The sequence below is a fragment of the Cervus elaphus genome, chromosome 5 (genome assembly GCF_910594005.1).
Source record: "Cervus elaphus chromosome 5, mCerEla1.1, whole genome shotgun sequence".
NCBI lineage: Eukaryota > Metazoa > Chordata > Mammalia > Artiodactyla > Cervidae > Cervus > Cervus elaphus.
This window is the reverse complement of record NC_057819.1, coordinates 10402110-10422229: the sequence shown is the minus strand read 5'-3', so window position 1 is coordinate 10422229 and position 20120 is coordinate 10402110. Positions and strand designations below refer to the sequence as shown.

The window sequence follows — 20120 nt, the reverse complement described above, 5'->3', positions numbered from 1 at the left end:
AATATGCCGTTTGTAATTGTGCCAAAGGCTTCCTAGGCATATCTTTAAAAAAAAAAAAAATCAACCTAATTTCTTCTTTCTGAGTTTCCTCAAAACCAGAGCTGGAGGAGTTCCCACTGGACCAGCAGGTATTGATGACCCACTGGAACCATGCAGGGCAGGCTTGCCAAGTCCTTTGTCATTCCTGTGAGCAGCCAGGCTCCAAACCCTTCCTAGTTAAGGCACACCCAGACCACTGGTGCCATTAGCCAAATGTTCTCTGATACTGACCAGCAGAGGAGAGGCTCCCAGGGCACCCAAAGGGATAGCTGAAGGCTCTGCAAGGCAGCTTGCTCCATTCATGAGACCCACAGAGCTCTGAGTTGCTGCCTGCTGCCCCTGGGACTCTGCATCTCTGCAGGGGCCACAGGCCTACCTTGATGACAGTCTGGAAAAGAGACTACGGCATTCCCTCTTCTTAATGAACAGGGGTGACCGAAGATGCTATTTTATTAAAGGATTAAAATAACTAAATTTAAATCCCAGGAAGTTCTTCTCCCCATCCCCACCTCCCAAAGTATATTTTCAGTCGGGGGACAGCGGGGTGAGCAGTCCTCAAGTACAGGAGTAGGAAACATTGCTCCTGTACATAGTATGTGAACATGTGCATAGCAGTTAGCAAACAGATTGATTCTGCAGTTGGGGTCTGTTGTGGTGAGAGTAAGTGCAGTGATGGAGTGTACCAGTAAGAGTGTGGCATTTAGCAGCCGTGGTGGAGGCTCCTCTTACATTCAGCAGCAATAACCTCATCAGGTGGCAAATGCCCTGTTTGGACTCCACAGGGAAGGGGCCACAGGGAATGCAGAGAGGGCTGAGGTAGTGGCGGTGAAAGACGCGGAAGGAGCCCTGGTCCGTGAGTCGCGATGCCTGCGTTGCCGTCCCCTCCACACTGGCGTCGCTCTCCTCCTTTGAGCCGCACATGCTGTGGAAATCTGTCACACACGTGCTCCTAAAATCTGTCCCCCGCCAAGGGCCTTCCTTACCTGTAATCCATGAGGTGTGACACACAGTAGGGTGAGACTGCTTCTCCCATGAGTTTGGGAACTCTTGGTATCACTGCCCAGATGTTACCTCAGATCCTGCCTCGAGCTCCTTTCCAAACAACCCTTTTCCCCTTGACGTTTTCAGTAAAGTACAACGTGCATGTAGTAAAGCATACAGACCTTAGGTGTGTAGCCCATCGAAGCTTTTATCGGTACCTGTGTAACCACCATCCAGGTCAAGACAGCCTGTCATCAGCACCCGCAAGTCTTCCCCCTGCACCCTCCCAGTCAGCGCACTGCGCTTCCTCAGAAGCAAACCTCTCTTCTAACTTTTATCTCTTTTATCTCAAGTTTTGGAACCTTGTATAAAGAGAATCGTACATTATAAATTGTTTTGTGTCTGGCTTTTGCTGAACATCAGTGTCTAAAAAGTTCATCCACGTTGTGGCATAGAGAAGCAGCGTGCTCTTCTGTGTTCTTTGTGGCGCGCTGTACAGTATTGCAGGGTGTGAACATATCCATTCTGTTTTTATTGGTGTTCAGATTGTTCCTGTGTGTGGCTTTTATGAATAATGCTGTTGTGAATACCCTGTGTGTCTTTCATGTACATTTTCAGTCATTTATTACTGGGTCTGCACCTAGGAGTGGAACGCCTGCATCAAAGGATACATGTGTATTTCACTCACTAGAAATTGCTGAACAGTTTCCAGAGGGGCAGTTCATCTTCCATTCCCACCAGCAGTGAGAATCCTAGTTATTTTACATCCTCATCAAAACCTGATATTATTATTCTGTTGCTATTACTTATCTTAGTCATTCTGGTGAGAGTCTAATGGTGCCTTATTTTGTATGCCTGTAGGTTGTGTGTCCAACTTTTTATTCTGGAGAATTTCAGACAAACTCAGAATAGTGCAGTGACACCCCACGTATCCTACTGTCCATATCTACACGCCATCCATCCCTGGCCAGCCCCACCCTAGCTTCATGACATCCACTTGCTCCCCTCTCATTATTTTGAAGTAAATCCCAGAATTTTTGTAATTTCATCTGTAAGTAAAGAATACTTTACAGATAAGAACTTTAAAAAACATAAACACAGGACTAGTACACCTAGAAAACTTAGCCATATTTCCTTAGTATCAGATATCTAGCCAGCGTCCAAGTTTTCAGTTGTCTTAATAATATCATAATTGTTCTTCACATTTTTATTTTGAGTCATGTGGCAGACAGGCGATATGTTTCTTAAGTCTCTTTTAATCTATAGATTCCCCTTTTATCTTTTTGAAATTTATCTGTTGAAGAAGCTGGGCTATTTGTCCTGTAGTTTCCCAAATCTGTATTTTACCGACTGCATCCCCTGAACACCTTCTAGCTTGCTCCTCCCCCGCTCTGTATTTTCCTGTAAATTGGTGGTCGGGCTCGGCCCCCTCACCCCCCCTTTGCTGTCTCCCCGAAAGCTGCACCAGAGTCAGCTGGAGCTGCAGGAGGTGCGGCTCTCCTACCGGCAGCTGCAGGTGAAGGTGGAGGAGCTGACCGAGGAGAGGAGCCTGCAGAACTCCACCGCCACCAGCGCGTCCCTCCTGTCTGAGATAGAGCAGAGCATGGAGGCCGAGGAGCTGGAGCAGGAGAGAGAGCAGGTGCTGGCGTCCCCCTGGCCCTCCGGCTCACCCCACACCTAGGGTGCCGTGGTCTGCACGTGTGTGAGCCCCTCAGCCTGCTGGCTGGAGATGTCCTGAGGTGGCCGCTTAGGAAATGCTTGTTGACTAATCAGCCTTAGAACTCTGGTATTGACAGGGTTCTGGAACATTTGTGATCCATCTAATTGGTTTGTTTTCATATTACCCATAACCACTCATTCCCCTAGTTATATGGGGACTTCCCCCAAAAGTAACGGACTATATCAAGAAGTACTTTATGTGCAGCTGGGAGGGACCTGAGGGCAGGGGGTATAACAACTGGGAGTCTGTGCAGTTGTGCGGGAGAAGGAAATGGCTATCCACTCCAGTGTTCTTGCCTGGGGAATCCCATGGACAGAGGAGCCTGGCGGGCTACAGTCCATGGGGTTGCAAAGAGTCAGACACACCTGAGTGACTAAGCACCCACAGTTGTATGGGGCCCAGAATAAGTATATGTTTCCTGGGACAAGTAATTAAAAAAAAAACAACTTCCTAGAACTAAATTCTTGGATTCGTGTACTAGAAAAGGATGGCTGCTGGCCATCTTCTCAAGAGTCCCTAACCAGGAATAACTCTCTGTGGGGCAGTTGAGACTGCAGCTCTGGGAAGCCTACTGCCAGGTCCGCTATCTGTGCTCGCACCTGCGGGGAAACGACAGCGCTGACTCGGCCGTCTCCACGGACTCCTCGATGGACGAGTCTTCAGAGACGTCGTCGGCCAAGGACGTGCCAGCCGGCAGCTTGCGCACTGCCCTGAACGAGCTCAAGAGACTGATCCAGAGCATCGTGGACGGCATGGAGCCCTCGGTAAGAGGCTGCGATGAGAACTCCGGGCTCCACAGGGCTTGGAGGCTAAAACCAAGTCCAGAGGGTGAGGTTAGCCCTGGAACCCGGAACCTAATAAAGTCTGCAAGAATGCCTTCTGAGCCCTTGTCGGAGCACACTCCCCATGGGGGAGCAGGCACAGGGTCCAATGTGGGGTTGGGGGCCCCCAGAGTCCCTCCCTGCAGGCTCAGGGTGCAGACGAGGCCTCAGGGCTTCGAGTGTGAGCACTTTGCTGGGAGGCTGTGAATGTAGAAATTTGGCTCCTGGTAAAAACTTCAAGTTGTTTTTCTGTTGCCCACTGGTCCTGGTGGTGGAGGTAACTGTGAACAGGCAAACTTAAAAGATCTGAAGCTTCTGCTCAAAGGCTAGACATGAGGAAAGTTGAAACGATCAACAGCCGGGCCTTTTAGAATTCTAGATGTGGCTCCTCTGGTGCAGGAGAGGAGCATTCCCACGGGCTTCCCCGAGTAGACTGGCCTTTCTTCCAGCCTCGTGTCAGATTCCTGCCAGACTCCCCCTCCATTTACACCCACAGCTTGCGGGCTGTTGTTTCTCCTCAGGTTCCTCCTCCTGCAGGACGGTTGCGGGTTGCGTCTCTCTCCCTGTATTAGGTGAAGTTAGGTGAAAGGGTGGCTGTCCTGCCGAGGTGGTTCGTGGGATGCACTGTAGTGCAGAGGCCGGGTCAGTGTGGGAAAGCAAGCTGGCAGAGGGAGGTGGGCTCTTGGCGCCATGCAGTTTCCCTTCTTCAAAGCCTGAAACAAAATAAACTTCTAGTTATTGTCTGCACATTGAAGTTGAGCAAGACAGCCTCTCTTTTCTAACCTTCTATTTCTTCCTTCTTCTGCTTCTCTTTTTTCCTCCCATCCCCTACCTTGCTCTTCCCCAAACTGAACCATCTCCCTGCTCCCCTCCCCTCTTCATCTCTCCCACTAACCATCTCCCCACTCCCCTCCACTCTCACCATCTCTCTACTGCTGTCAGAGCTCCCGGAGAATTGACGATGACTCCTTAGAAGAACAGATAAGGCAGACCAGTGAGGATTCGAGAGCCCTGAGGGAACTCATGGAGGGGGAGAGGGGTAAACTGAGGCAAAGCCTGGAAGAGCTGCAGCGGCTCCACAGTCAGGTGAGCTCCCCGTCCTCGGCCCAGTGCAAGGTGTGCAGGGGCTCTTGCTCCCTGGGAGCCCGTGAGTCCCCCTCTCCACGTCTCTCTGAGACGGGCTCTCCTCTGATGGTCGGACCCTCGGGTAGTGACCTGAAGCTGAAGTGAGCTGAGTATCTTCAAGAGAAGTCAGTCCTCAGGTTTAGGCCACAGTGAAATCGTTAGGATTGAGAATAGCTGAGGGACTTCCCTGGTGGTCCAGTGGCTAAGACTCTGTGCTCCAATGCAGGGGGCCTGGGTTTGCTCCCTGGTCAGGGAACTAGATTCCTTATGCCACAACTAAAAAGATCCTGCCACAACTAATAGCTGGCCCTCTACAGAGCCTGAATAACTGGGTGGATTCTGATAGATAGAGTGCCACAGCTCCCAAGCCACATTTGGATGTTTGTCCAGCAGCTTCTGAACAGGGAAGTTTGCAAACCAGGAGACAGTTGGTCTTTGCGGGCCTGAGCTCTCTTTGTGAGTGCTGTCACCTCAGCCAGCCTGTTTTTCAGCTTTCGAGGCACTTACTGCTGCTCTTGCTGTTCCCTTCCTATTTGATCATGATCTCATCTCTCCAGAACACTGGAGAAGGACATCTGTATTCTGATCTGAAAAGTTTTAAAGGGCTTAGGAGCAGCCCCACCCAAAAAAGAGCTTCTAAAATCTACATAGGAGATAAATAAAAGCTCTTCCTTTTGCCTGGAGTCCTGTATGGAGGTTTGGTCCCATTAGCGGGGGACACCAGACAGGTTCCCCTCTAAACACCTTCCCTCCTTGTCCAAAGCTAGTCCTCCCTTCCTGCTACAGGAAGAGGTTGCTGAAAGATGGAATTTAAGCTGGGCTTTCACTTCAGTATTTCTTAAATGTAAAGGAACTTATAGAAATAAACATCTGTCTTTTGGGGTTGTACCCATTAGACTTCCTGGTATTATTCTCTTGGAAGATACTGGGAGACAAGCCATTACTGCTCTCTTTTTTTTGTGAGTGACCAGATAAGAAGGGCAGAAGGATGCTATTGAAAGCTGTATATTGTTCCTGACCAAGCCCTGGGGAGTAGGTTTGGGCAGCCAAAGACACTGCTGCTGCTGCTGCTAAGTCACTTCAGTCATGTCTGACTCTGTGCATAGACAGCAGCCCACCAGGCTCCCCCGCCCCTCGGATTCTCCAGGCAAGAACACTGGAGTGGGTTGCCATTTCCTTCTCCAATGCATGAAAGTGAAAAATGAAAGTGAAGTCGCTCAGTCGTGTCCGACTCTTCACGACCCCATGGACTGCAGCCTACGAGGCTTCTCTGTCCGTGGGATTTTCCAGGGAAGAGTACTGGAGTGGGGTGCCATTGCCTTCTCCAGCCAGAGACACTTTTGTGCCTAAAACCTAAGACCCTCTGGTGGTCGTTTGCCCAGAGGGGTTGGCGACAGGAGGGATCATACCTTCCAAATGGGAAGAATAAAATGCAAAAGAAAGTGGGCCTTAAAGTTATTTGGATTAATAAAAGCCTCTTTGTTGCTTCTAGAAGCCCAAGAGGGCATTGTTTGATCCAGAAAAATAGGTAGAGGTTGCTGAGAGTCTGCTATGGAACTATTTATATTTAGAAAGCCACCTCTACCAGGGAATTTTCCTTAAAAATTCAACTGATAACTGATTTAGGTCAATTCCTATGGATTCCCTTTCAAAAGAACACAAGAGAACCCATCAAGTAGATGGTTACATTCAGTCCCACATAAGATACAGAGTTGGGCCTCTGCCAGGCTCAGTCGCTCCCCACAGGCTCAGTCAGGGCCGCAGAACTCTCAGCCAAGTTGCATCATCCAGGAGCGTCCCTCGGGAGGAACGCCGACTCCCAGGGCAGTGGGTAATGCAGGGGGAGTTGGCAGGGCCGTGGAAATGGCAGCTGTCAGGGGGGGCAGGGGTGCCTCCTGCTGTTAGCTCAGCACATGCGTGCCCCGAGACCCTGAGAGGCTCAGGTGGATGTAAGATGAGGGCAGTCAGACCAGCTTCGTACCCTTTGGGGAGTCTGACTCAGGTGACGTGGGACTGAGGTCCGACCTCACCAACAGATGGCCCCACCTCCACTCCTGCCGTTTTCCTGCCTGAGCAGTCTCTGCTGTCCTGGAAATGAGGCCAGAGGTAAAAGGTGTGTGGGACCTCGACAGTGAAGTGCCCACAGTTCCCCACCCCTCAGAAGCCTACCCAAATTCTAAAGTGAAAGAGAGCCCAGGTTTAATTGATCATCACCTGTTTGAAGCACAGCCTCGTAGACAGGCCTGCAGACTTGCCCCTGCCCTCCTGCTGGCTGTGGAGAGCTCCGTGCCCCATCCCTGCAGCTCCCCAGGGAGGGCTGGCCGTGGGCCCTGGAGCTGCTGCCCGGAGGCAGGAGGACCTGCTGGGCAACGTGACAAGTAGTTCTCCCAGGCCAGTAACCAGGTCCTGGGAGGCACAGTAAGAGAAACAGTCCCACCCCATCATTTGGCTCCTTTATGCTTGACTGAAGCACATGCCAGTTACTCCAGGGACGTGAACACTCAGGGGAGCGTGAGCTGGGAGCAGTTGAGGCTCTCACTGATGAGATCTGAGTGCCCCCTCCTCTGAAATCTCAGCATGTTCTGTCTCCTCCATCCTCCCAGCCATTGTCCCCCTCAGAACTTCATTCTTTCACACCTTGCCTTTAGTCATCACTTCCCCAGCCGTCACATGGTCTGGAGTGATCTTCTGAAGCACGACTTGAAGGTGGGACACCCCTTGCAATACTCTCAAACCCTCCTGGCCCCACAGTCTGGCTGCGTCCCACCATCCAGCCTCCGCTCCTATTGTTTCCCTCTCACCGCCTCTGCTGTAGCAGGATTGAACATGGGTTCCAGATGGATGTGGCCCTTGCGTTCCCTCAGCTGGGTCTTTTCTCCCAGTCTTTCTCTCTCCCTGGAAGACTCGCCCCTGCACATACAGCCCTCCTCATCCTTCAAGTTCCTGATCAGGTCTCACTTCCTCCTCGAAACTCTCCTGCCTCCCTTGCTCAGGGAGTCCCCGGCTCTGCTTTGTCATGGTTACCCTCACTCCCTTCTCACCTTCCCCGTCCAGCCTTAGTGGACCGCCTGCAAGGATAGACTCCAGGTCGCACACCCCTCTCTGTCTTCTGAAGCGTCTAGAGCAGGCACTCAAATGATTGTCAGCCCTGGATGTATGACCTCAGGATGTTTCCTTTGATGCTGTTCAACTTCAAGGACACCCACCTTAATGGGGAAGAGTGGATTTAGGGGTGGCTGTAACCTAAGTCAGCAGTTAAACCGGCTGTTAGCTGGAAGGCCCTCGTGGAGGGGAGAGAAGGGGTGGCGCTTACGCTCTGAGCTGGGCCTTTGATGTTATTTATTTCATTTGATCCTAACAACAACTTGATGGTGGGGAATAGTTCCATTTATTCCTGCTTTTTATCAAATTCACGTGTAACTCCGAGAGGGTAAATCCTTTGTCACTTCTAAGCTGGCAGTCTCTACCTTGGTCAGGTTTTCCAGGCCACAGCAAAAAATTCTTGTGGAGTCTTATCTGGAGACTATGACATGTTGGCATTTCCTGCCTAGCACGCAGTTTTATCTGTCTCTGACTCAGCTGGCAGAACACCTGGCTGGCTCTTGGCCACGTCAGGGCTCATTTGGTCTGAGGAGGGCTGGCTGTCTCCGCCAGCTGCTTTCTGGGTCTTGGGATCTGGCCTGCCAGGCTGCGGAACCTGCCAAGAATAGGGTGAAGCCGGGCTTCTCACCTGACGCCTTGTCTGCCTCAGAGCTCTGCGCCTGCCTGCCCTGGCCTCCCCAGGCGCCCAGCACCCCGAGGCTCCTCACCGGAGCTGTCCCCACCATGGAAGCTCAGAGCACCAGGCCCGACATTCCCTGCCGTGCACCAAGAGGGCAGGGTCAGGCGTCCTGGCTCCAGTCGATCCTATCGACTGTGAGAAGGAGGGTTCCCCGCCTTCCATTCATTGAACAAATATTTATTGAAAGCTCTACCAGGCAGGGTTTCTGGTTGCAGACAACTGAAACTCACTCTACTTAACTTGAGCAGAAAAATAATATACTGGAATTAAATCTGAAACGTCACAGAATCAATAGGCAGGCTGGAGAACTGAGCTCCAAAACAGGAAGGAGCCATGGGAAGTGGGGTGACAAAGCCATCTGCTCTCCATGGAGTAATCTCCCACTGGCCAGTGGCTTTGCTGCACCCCCAAAGGTACCTGTAGCCCCAGGTACCTAGGAAAGGAGGTCTCTTCCTTGGCTTCCTTAGTAGGTGGGCATGCTCTGTCTCCTACCGAGGCTCCTGCAACTAGGAATGCCCCAGATAGGAAGGAATTCTGGGTGCTTGACAAGCCCCAAAATGACAACCTTCCACTGCACAGGCACTTGGGGATTAAGCATTGTTTCTGGTCAGGGTCTGAGACACGCAGATGGATAGGACATGCTTCTCGCCACGGCAGAGCACAAGGGGTGCGAGAGGTCGCTGTGTACAGTGGGCGGGGTAAACTGGTCACCGAGGGAGCCACCGGGAGGGGCGCCTCACCACCCAAGGTTGACTCCCCGTGAGTGGGCTCTGGTGCCATTCATAGAGGCGTGGACCACAGAGAAGGTAAGAGGCTTGAAGTGAAAGGTGACAGTGTTGTTTTTCTGCCTAAATTCCCTGCGGCTTTGACCTGGGGAGCTGAAGGAAGAAGACGGGAAAGCCAGGCTGCATCTAGTGCTGTCACAGAAACGGGAACCAGGTCCCAGGCTCTGGGGCCAGCCAGGGCCCGTGTGGGGCACAGGGCAGTGTTCCACGTCGAGTGGAAGATGACTGGAAACAAAACTCGAGTCCTTATGCCCCTAAATGTGTTCCAGGGCCCTGGTGCGCACGTGGTCTTCACTCAGCAGCTCCCAGAGGGTGCCTGCAGGTGAAGGAGGCACCGTGGTGTGCACAAGGGAACTGGGCCCCCGGGTGCAGCAGCTCGGGGCTGAGCGCCCCCGTCCACCCAGCTCCAGCCTCGAGTGTGGTCCCCTCCCTCCTGGAGCAGGGGCAGCGGGAAGTCACCAGCCTGCCCCACACACAGGCCCTGAGCCCGCCTGGGCCTGTTCTCTTCTCCCTCGGGAGGGAGACACCCCAGGCCGGCCGCAGTGATGTGCTGTGTTCATCCCCTTCGTCTCCCATTAGGTGACACTGCTGAGCGTGGAGATGACCGCCCTGAAGGAGGAGAGAGACCGACTCAGAGTGACGTCTGAGGACGAGGAACCAAAGGAGCAGCTTCAGAAGGCAATCAGGGACCGGGACGAGGCCATCGCGAAGTGAGTGGGCACAACTTGTTTAACTGCAACTGCACGTATTAATAACCCGAGAATGTGCTCAGTCTTAGGTGTTCAATCACACAGAAGAGTTTCCCTGCTACTCGGGAATTTCTCACTCCCCATCCCATTCTTCTTCCCAGACAGACACTACTGGTAAAAGTCGGGTATGTGTTTTTTGCAGATTTTTTACATATGTGTATGCAGGTGTATATGCAGTGCAGTTTTTGTGGACTCTTTAAAAAAAATCAGCAAGATGATGCTCTACATGTTTTTTTTGTTGTTTGTTTTCACTTATATCTCAGCATTCCGATCTCACTATGCATGCTCAGTTGCTCCAGTCATGTTGGACTCTTCAGCCCCGTAGACTGTAGCCCTCCAGGCGAGAATACTGGAGTGGGCCAATCTCATTTTATATACACACACACACACACACATAGTTTTTTTTGCTGTTGTTTTTGTTTTACTATTAATCATAGACATTTTCAAGCATACACGAAAGTAGAAAACATGAGACGAATTCCAACCTACCTACCTCAGTTTCAATGCTGATGAACAGCACGGCCAGTGTGGTTTCATCTGTAGCTGTCCATTTCTTCCCCCTCCGCTTCTGGACCATGTTAAGGTGGATCATGAGACATATCATCTCATCCATAAACATTTTCACAGAAATCTCTACCAGAGAAAGACTCTTTATTGTAAAACACACGCCAGAAATATCACACATGAAAAAACTTCAATTTCTTAATATCATCTAGTATCCAGTGTTCAAATTTCCCCAGTTGTCCCATAAATGTCTTTTTATACTTGATAAGAATCAGACGCCAAACTCCAGCATACTCTGTTTTGTTGTTATGTCCCAAAAGGTTGTAACTCTTCCCCTTCTCTTTTTTTCTTCGATTTGCATTTATTGAAGAAACTGGCTCTTTTAATTCATAGTTTTCCTACATTCTGAGTTTGACTGCATCCTCAGAGTGTCACTGAACAGTTTTCTTTGTCTTTGTTAATTTCTAGTAAACTGGGTCACTTTTAAATAATGTTTTGGGATTTCTCTGGCAGAGAAGAAATGCATAAATGCGTTCTTGTACATTCAAAATATGTGGCAGTACAAAGGCGCAAAGACCATGTTTATTTCCCATCCTCCCGAAAATTATCTTTGTCACACATTCAGTCTGTCCTGTTTATTGAGTCTAAGAAGATAAAGGGTACTAAAATTGTGTCTGCTTTGCAGGCTTTATAACACATTAATAACAACATTTGTGCATCACTTTACTGCTTACAAAGCATCCTTTAATCCTCCTAGCCACAGCAAGAAGTGGAGGCTTTTAATCCCAATTTTACAGATGAGGGCGTTTCCCCAGGATCGCAGCTGATGCTCATCGCTGGCCTTCACCTCAGTCTCAGGTTCCTTTTCCCTCACCTCAGGGCTACTTGGCAGAAAGCTAAAAGGAGCTTATTTAAAAGAATTTGTAGATAGATACCATTTGCCTTTTTTAAGAAGTAATATGACATTTTAATTTCTGACTTTAAAATTCCCTACATCTTCCCCTTTTCATTTTCATACACCATTGTTCCCTCCCTTCTGTTCTCTTCAGTCATTTCCATCATTTCCATTTTGGTTTTACGTTTGGGTCCCCTTTTCTGTCTGGTCAGAATCTCCTATCAAGTTGTCTTTCAATTTCCAGTTCATTTTGGAATTATCCTTGGTGAGAATCACAAACCTACACTGTCTTTGCCATTCCTGATTCAGTTCAGTCGCTCAGTCGTGTCCGACTCTTTGCAACCCCATGGACTGCAGCACACCAGGCCTCCCTCTGCATCACCAACTCCTGGAGTTTACTCAAATTCATATCCATTGAGATATGATGGGATCGGTGATCCCATCCAACCATCTCATCCTCTGTTGTCCCCTTCTCCTCCTGCCCTCAATCTTTTCCAGCAGGGGGGGTCTTTTCTAGTGAGTCAGTTCTTTGCATCAGGTGGCCAAATTATTGGAGTTTCAGCTTCAACATCAGTCCTTAAAATGAATATTCAGGACTGATTTCCTTTAGGATGGACTGATTGGATCTCCTTGCGGGCCAGGGGACTCTCAAGAGTCTTCTCCAATGGATGTAGTTACTGAATACTTGAATTGTTCAGTTGCTCAGTCATGTCTGACTCTGCAACCCATGGACTGCAGCACACCAGGCTTCCCTGTCCATCACCATCTCCCAGAGTTTGCTCAAACTCATGTTCATCAAGTCAGTGATGCCATCCAACCATCTCATTCTGTGTCGTTCCCTTCTCCTGCCCTCAGTCTTTCCCAGCATCAGGGTCTTTTCCAATGAGGTGGCTCTTCGCATCAGGTGGCCAAAGTATTGCAGCTTTAGTATCAGTCCTTCCAGTGAATATTCAGGATTGATTTCCTTTAGGATTGACTGGTTTGATCTCCTTGCAGTCCAAGGGACTTTCATGAGTCTTCTCCAACACCACAGTTCAAAAGCATCAATCTTTCAGCACTCAGCTTTCTTTATGGTCCAACTGTCACATCCATACATGACTACTGGAAAAACCATAGCTTTGACTATACAGACCTTTGTCAGCAAAAGAATGTCTCTGCTTTTTAATACGCTGTCTAGGTTTGTCATAGCTTTTCTTCCAAGGAGCAAGGGTCTTTTAATTTCATGACTTCAGTCACCATCTGCAGTTATTTTGGAGCTGAAGAAAATTAAGTCTGTCACTGTTGCCATTGTTTCCCCAACTAGTTGCCATGAAATGATGGGACCGGATGCCATGATCTTTAGTTTTTGAATGTTGAGTTTTAAGCCAGCTTTTTCACTCTTCTCTTTCACCTTCATCAAGAGGCTCTTTAGTTTCTCTTCACTTTCTGCCATAAGGGTTGGTGTCATCTGCATCTGAGTTTGTTGATATTTCTCCCAGCAGTCTTGATTCCAGCTTGTCTGGCATTTCTCATGATGTACTCTGCATATAAGTTAAATAAGCAGGATAACAATATACAGCCTTGATGTACTCCTTTCCTAATTTGGAACCAATCCATTGTTCCATGTCCGGTTCTAATTGTTGCTTCTTGACCTGCATACAGGTTTCACAGAGGCAGGTAAGGTGGTCTGGTACTCCCATCTCTTGAAGAATTTTCCACAGGTTGCTGCTACCCATACAGTCAAAGGCTTTAGTGTAGACAATGAAGCAGAAGTAGATGTTTTTCTGGAACTATCTTGCTTTCTCTGTGATCCAGCAGATGTTGGCAATTTTATCTCTGGTTCCTCTGCCTTTTCTAAATCCAGCTTGAACATCTGGAAGTTCTCAGTTCATGTACTGTTGAAGCCTGGCTTGGAGAATTTTGAGCATTATTTTGCTAGTGTGTGAGATGAGTGCAATTGTATGGCAGTTTGAACATTCTTTGACATTGCCTTTTGGGGGGATTGGAATGAAAACTGACCTTCTTCAGTCCTGTGGCCACTGCTGCATTTTTCCAAATTTGCTGACATATTGAGTGCAGCACTTTCACAGCATCATCTTTTAGGATTTGAAATAGCTCAACTGGAATTCCATCACCTCCACTAGCTTTGTTCATAGTGATGCTTCCTAAGGCCCACTTGACTTCGCACTCCAAGATGTCTGGCTCTAGGTGAGTGATCACACCATCGTGGTTATCTGGGTCATGAAGATCTTTTTTGTACAGTTCTTCTTTGTATCCTTCCCACCTCTTCTTAATATTTTCTGCTTCTGTTAGGTCCCTACCATTTCGGTCTGTTGTGCCAGTCTTTGCATGAAATGTTCCCTTGGTGTTTCTTTTTCTTGAAGAGATCTCTTATCTTTCCCACTCTATTATTTTCCTGTTTCTTTGTACTGTTCACTTAGGAAGCCTTTATCTCTCTTTGCTATTCTTTGGAACTCTGCATTTGGATGGGTTTATCTTTCCTTTTCTCCTTTGCCTTTTGCTTCTCTTCTTTTCTCAGCTATTTGCAAGGCCTCCTCAGACAACCAGTTTGCCTTTTTGCATTTCTTCTTCTTGGGGATGGTTTTGATCACTGCCTCCTGTACAATGTTATGAACCTCTGTCCATAGTTCTTCAGGCCCTCTGTCTATCAGATCTAATCCCTTGAACCTGTTTGTCACTTCCACTGCAAGGGACTTAATTTAGGCCGCACCTTAATGGTCCAGTGGTTTTCCCTATTTTTTTCAATTTAAGTCTGAATTTTGCAATAAGGAGTTCATGATCTGAGCCACAGTCAGCCCCTGGTCTTGTTTTTGCTGACTGTATAGAGTTTCTCCATCTTTGACCGCAAAGAACGTAATCAGTCTGATTTCGGTATTGACCATCTGGTGATATCCATGTGTAGAGTCGTCTCTTGTGTTGTTGAATAGCAGTGTGGTATTTTGGAGTGAGACCATACTATTATGAATAACAAAGGGTGAAATTGTGTCAAATAATTAGGGAATAAAATGGTAAAATTAGGGTGCTAATTGTGGAAACCCAGTAAGTTAGAAGTAGAGTCTGGTTTGTCAGCTTCTCTCAGCTAGAGAAACAGAAGAGAGCTGGCCATCGGGCTCTGACCACCCTCCATCTGCATAGGAGGTGGGGATACAGCCAGAGAAAGTGCCAGGGTGTAGGAGAGCAGAAGAAACAAGTTGTCCAGTCCCCTCCACTAAAATGAGTGCACCTAGCTCCAGCACCTGGGTGACAGGAAATTGCCAAGTCTCCATGAAACCTTGAAATGCATGCCCTCACCTGCTGCCCGCGGAGGCTGAGTCAATCTCCTGGAGTCTGACTGAACAGATTTGTGAGTTCTCCCTCCTGAGTAGGAAGGGTTTTGGAGTGAGGCCCTGTCCTTCCTGGCCCTGCCCTTAGAGTGTTAGACCACTCCAGGAGGGTTCTTTTTCTGTCCCTCACAAATGAAATTCCGGGTGTACAGAATTCAGACGAGACCTAAGGAATCATTGAAGTGTGGGTTAACCATACATTTGTGTAAGGTCGTGAGAGTTTTATATACATCATCTCCGATCTTGGCTGCATTTTAGAATCTTCCCCGCCCCCAACCCCAGGGCCCTCTCCAGAACAATTCTTCAGTCTGAACCTCTGGGTTGGGGGCAGCTCCCACCCCATGATTCTAATATGCAATAAGGATGAGACTCTCCCCCAAGAAGAACTTCCCTCTCTTCACTGGACAGCAAAAACCTTAAGGTGTTCAGAAAAGTTAACAATTTTATCTCCTTGCAGGTGAAAGGTCCTCAGTGAAAAGAAATCCTGGGCTGGCATCTGCCTTACACAAGCAGAGGGTTCAGTTGCTAGTGGTTTCATTTATACAAGGAATTCGCCTAGCCCTCTGAAATATTCCTTTTTAAAACTGATTAATGTCTTGATCAGGGGCTTCTGCAGCTTTGTTATTCTTGTTTTGTGCTGTCTCATGAATGATAAGCTCCAAGATGCCCTAGTGAGCAAACGTTCGGAGGGTGCCGTCCCAGGCTGTGACTGACACCTAGGCCCCCAAGGTGGGCCCAGCTCGAGGGCCTTCCGGAAGGAAAGGGTTCCGCTCTGTGCCCGGCGGGCTGCAGTTGCCCCTGGACCTGTGCCACTCCGCCTGCGGCGTTAGTCAGCACTTTCCGGGGTCTTCAGGCTGCTCGTGGCGCCACCTGCCGGGAGACGCCTGTAAGCTCAGGAGGTTTCCCTGCCGTGGGGTGCCAGGGGTTTGCGCTGACTTTCCAGGACCGTGGGGTGGGCCAGCCGGGGCGTCCGTGGCAACCGGCGCCAGGCAAGGATTTCCGCCGCTCGCGACCAGCCAATGGCAGCGGCCGTGACGGGAGCAGTGTGCGGCATTTGAGACACCGGCGCTCATTGGCCAGGCTCAGCTCGTGTCCCGGCAGCCGCAGTGCGGGTGGGCGGGCCCGCTGAGAGCGGCCTGGAGCGTTCGGGATGGGTGGGCAGGGCGCTGTCCTGGAGCCCCGGGGTGTCGAGGTCGGTGACCAACTGCTCGGTGGACTTGAAGCCACAGAGGAAGTGCTGGTCGCATGGTGGCCCGAACGGTTCACCCCAGCTGCCTTCTAGTCGAGCTTGGCTTTGATGGGGGCTGAGCAGCCCCTGAGGGTGGGTCCTCACAAGGCCATGCACATTGGTCTGTGGCCCTGTGTGATGAGAGCCGTTTAGTTTTGCCCTTTTAATGTGAAAGGTGTCAGTCCCTGAAGGGCTAAATACTCATTTGGCACTGGACGACCACTGCCACCTTATAGAAGCTGCCCAGCTAAGGCTCTGCCGCTTTATCCCCGTTACTCGGTATCCCTGCAGAGTACCTTTGCATTGAACCACCATGGTTTAGGAATGCTGGGGAAGGTGAACAAAGTAGTATGTAAAACACATCAAAATGTGAAAATACAAAATGCAGAAGTGCGGGAGCAATTACTCATCAATGGTCATCATTCCAAGAGAACCAAGTAGACATTTTTGGGTGTGACCTTCAAATATACACAGGCAGCTTTTCTTGTACAAAGCTAGTATATGTGACCTTGTCTCTTGGTTCTTTTTTACACAGCATAAATCACGAGTGTTTCCCCACTGTCAATAAATATTCAACACTGTGGTTGTTACGGGAGGTGACTGTTCCATCATATACTTTGCCCTGGGCCCCCTACCTGTTGGCTACAGTGAGCACCTGAGCTGTGCTGCAGTGTGGCCACCACTGCACACACCCTCAGAAGAAGGGCTTGCTGGTGGAAAGGGGGCACCAGTGGGTTAAGTCCAACTTCCATGGGGACTGGTATTTTGGGGGAAAGATGAAGGCAGCAGCCCTTTAGTGCTGTGAGAGGTCTTTGAGCTCTGGGTTCCAGTCCTGACTTAAGTATCCTCCTCTCTCAATCACTTCACGATGGCGATGTCAGATAATCCTTTCACCTACAGCTTGTTTATGAAAGTTGAGAAAATGTGTATGAAAGCATGTTGCCCACTTTCCAGGCCTCTAGAAGTAACACTGTAGCTACAGTTACTGTTTGTTGTGAGTTTGGGGTCAGAGACTGTTTCCTCATCCTTCAGACACCAGGTGCCCCGGGCAGAGGACCTGATGCTCTGGCACAGGGTGTCGGCGCTCATCCCAGCTTGTGTGTTTCCAGGAAGAACGCTGTGGAGCTGGAACTCGCCAAGTGCAAGATGGACATGATGTCTCTCAACAGCCAGCTGCTGGATGCCATTCAGCAGAAACTGAACCTCTCGCAGCAGCTTGAGGCTTGGCAGGTAAAAGTCTGTGAACCCAGGCTGAGTGTAAGGATGGGTTTGTTACTGGAGGGTCCCGTGTGTGCGGGTGAGCAGTGATTCGTCTTCACTGTGTGAGTGGGGGCTCCAGGCCCCAGGCCCTGAGCACCTGGAGGAAGCCACTTTCCAGAGCGAGGAACCCGGCTATGCTAACCTCCAGGCTTGAACAGGGGCCTCCTTCAGCCGCTTGCCTTGGCCTTGTTGAAATTAGCTCTGAAGACACTGCTGTCGACGCGGAGGGCCCAGGAAGCCCTGCATGTCTGACTGGAAATTCATTACTGGATGCATGTCGTTCAGGCACCCTTGGGTTATCAGCGGCCACTGCTCTTCCCTTTCTCAGAGGCCAGCTTCCTTCTTCCACTGAGCACCGTCCCGGCGCAGGTCTGGGGAAAGTGAGTCAGTGTGTCCGTCTCTAGCACCACGGGTGTCAGAGTCCCATCAGCCTGCCCTGTCCCAGGCCCCGACGCGCTCCCCTCTGGGCCAGGGCCACGACTTGCTTTTTGTTAATGAGATTAGGGAAGTACAATTTCAGGATATGGGTGTAACCATTCATGTTTCTCCCCAAGAAATCCTAACTGGACAGATGAAAAGGCCCCTGCAGCTTTCCCAGGCAAGCCCCTCGCAGGGGGCAGCTTAGAAGTGACTGTTCCTCCAGGGCCCTGCCTGGCTGGCTGCGGGAGCGCCAGGGTCCCCCCACCCCAAGAGCTGCTCCCCGCCTCCCAGCCCGCTGTGTCCTGGCTCACCGCGTCTGTTCTTCTCTTTTCTCTCGGCTACAGTTTGCTTCCTCAGGGCTTTTTACTATCTGGCTCCTTTGGTTTCTGATCTAGTGGCCTTTCTCAGTTCCCGTATCAACAGCTTTAGTTGTACACCCCTCCTGCCTTTGAGGTGAGCTCTTCAAGCCCCCACCCCCTCACCTCTCCTCTCCCGCCATCACGGTCCCGCCCCACTGCCCCCTCATGCTCACCATGTCGTGTGTGTCGGTGCCGGCGTCGTCTCGTCCGTGTGCCATGCCATCGCGCCCGGCCTCCCCCTCCCTCCACCGTCACGTCTGTGAGCGTGAGCGCGGCAGCACGTGGCCCGGTCCCCACAGGCTGACCCGCCGACGCTGGTTTGTTGGTTCCATCTCCTCACAAATGGGCTGTTTTATGGACGTGACCCAGCATGGAGTTCGAGCAGCTTGTGTGTCTGTCGAGTTTTGATGTGATAGATTTCATGGAATTACTTTGCTGAATCTTACAGTATAAAAAAATGCAGTTTGCAATGTACCAGAAAAAACATTAGCAGCTTTGAAAGGGTTTCTCTCGGAAGGACCATGTGACGTTCCTAAAGTTGCATTTAACATAGATCTTATGGCGCACGTCCCAAGAACAGAGCACTGGGCCGAGGATTTGACACTGGGACCTTCAGAGTGAGGACCGTGTCACTTGATGAGGAGGGGGTGTAGGTAGGAAGCTGTATGTGAAGAAGGGGGGAGGGGAGGAAGGCAGGAGAGCAGGACATGAGCGAGGGGTCTGCCTGCCGCCACCTGGTGACACGCTTAGGAAAAGTCCCCAAGTTTCACATGGAAACTTGCAGACATCTGAGTGACTGCGAGCTTAGGTGTGTGGGAGGTGATGGACAAGCTGGTCAGCCAGCAGCCCAGCCGGCCCTCTTCCTGTGCTCACGGAGGGAGCGGCTGCCCCAGTCTCAGGAGTGCCCGCCACGTGCGGCCTCCGCGTCTCTGCGCGTGCACACAGCAGCTGACTCGCTCCAGTGTTCAGCCCGCGGCTCGGTCTTTTCACCAGGACATCGCAGAGCCCACCCCACAACGCCCGGCTTTAGGGTAAAGCAGCTGGGCCAACGCTTGTGTTCCCGGCTGATGTTAGAAAGGGCTGCTTGTTTCTAAACCTGGACTTTTCATGGTCTGTTAACGGCAGGACGCCTCTGTCCCGCACAGACTCAGTCCAGCGAGGAGAGCGGAGCCGCTCTGTTCAGCAGCGGCCGTGGGGTAAGAGCTGGTTCTGGGAGGTGAAATCATCTCCTTTGCAGCGTTAGCTCACTGGAGGGAGAGGCGCAGCCTCACTGGGGAAGCGCCTAGGATGGAGCACGACAAGCCTCGAACATGGCGCCGCCCCAGCCTCCACCAAACAGGGGCCCCATCCGTGGGGGCCGAGCGTGGATGGTGGTCAGAGGAGGCACCCGGGAGCCTTGACCGTGCATGTGGGCCTGCCAGGGGCACATGGGCACTGGCAGCTCAGGCTGGTAGGAGCCTGAAGGGGGCAGAGGGGCGAGAAAAGCCCCGAGGCCAGGCTGTGAGGCTGGAGGGCTGGCAGGCCGAGGCCACCCTGGGGCTGCGGGAGGGGGACCAGGTGAGGGGGGCGCACTCGGCCCCCAGACACACAGGAAGCAGGGTCGAGGGGCCGCCCGCAGGCTGAGCAGGGCTCGGGGCGACAGACGGGCACCCACGGCGGCCGCTCCCGGGGCAACAGACACACACCTGGTCCTGGGTCGGCCCAGGAGTAACACCGCGCAGCCAACCAAGCCCCGGGAGACCGGGAGGGCGGGCTGCCGCGTCCCCGCTCGGTGCTTCTTGGTCTCGGGTCAGGGCAGCCGTGGCCGCAGGCGCTCGCTCACGTCCCCCTCCATCCTCTCCTCTTGTGCTGCCCCGATCCGCTGCCTCCCCGGCCCGTCCCGCGCCGGCTCAGCGTCCTTACCCCACCCGTCTGCCCGCAGGATGACATGCACAGGGTCATTGACCGGCAGCTGATGGACACACACCTGAAGGAACGGAGCCGGCCTGCTGCCACCCCCTCCCGGGCCCCAGGCCTGGGGCGTGGGGACGAGCCCAGCACCGCTGAAGGCAAACGGCTCTTCTCGTTCTTCAGGAAGATTTAAGCCCGGAGGAGTCAGGCCAGCGAGGACGGGCACACTGACGCCGACTC

At 51.2% G+C, this 20120-nt stretch overlaps 1 protein-coding gene across 5 annotated transcripts in view; it reads left to right on the top strand.

Moving 5' to 3' along the window:
- Positions 1-20088, top strand: part of BICDL1 (BICD family like cargo adaptor 1) — a 77754-nt gene extending 57666 nt beyond the window's left edge. For 2 of the 5 annotated variants that reach the window (XM_043901643.1, XM_043901644.1), the window contains 6 exons: positions 2480-2659; positions 3286-3504; positions 4504-4647; positions 9832-9962; positions 17061-17181; positions 19912-20088. In XM_043901643.1, coding sequence (XP_043757578.1) covers positions 2480-2659; positions 3286-3504; positions 4504-4647; positions 9832-9962; positions 17061-17181; positions 19912-20073 — 957 coding nt within the window. In that variant the 3' untranslated portion in view covers positions 20074-20088. Of the gene's footprint in view, positions 1-2479; positions 2660-3285; positions 3505-4503; positions 4648-9831; positions 9963-17060; positions 17182-17975; positions 18085-19911 lie in introns of all 5 variants that reach the window. The other 3 variants (XM_043901645.1, XM_043901646.1, XR_006341012.1) reach the window with 2 other exon arrangements.
- The last annotated feature ends 32 nt before the right edge of the window (positions 20089-20120 follow it).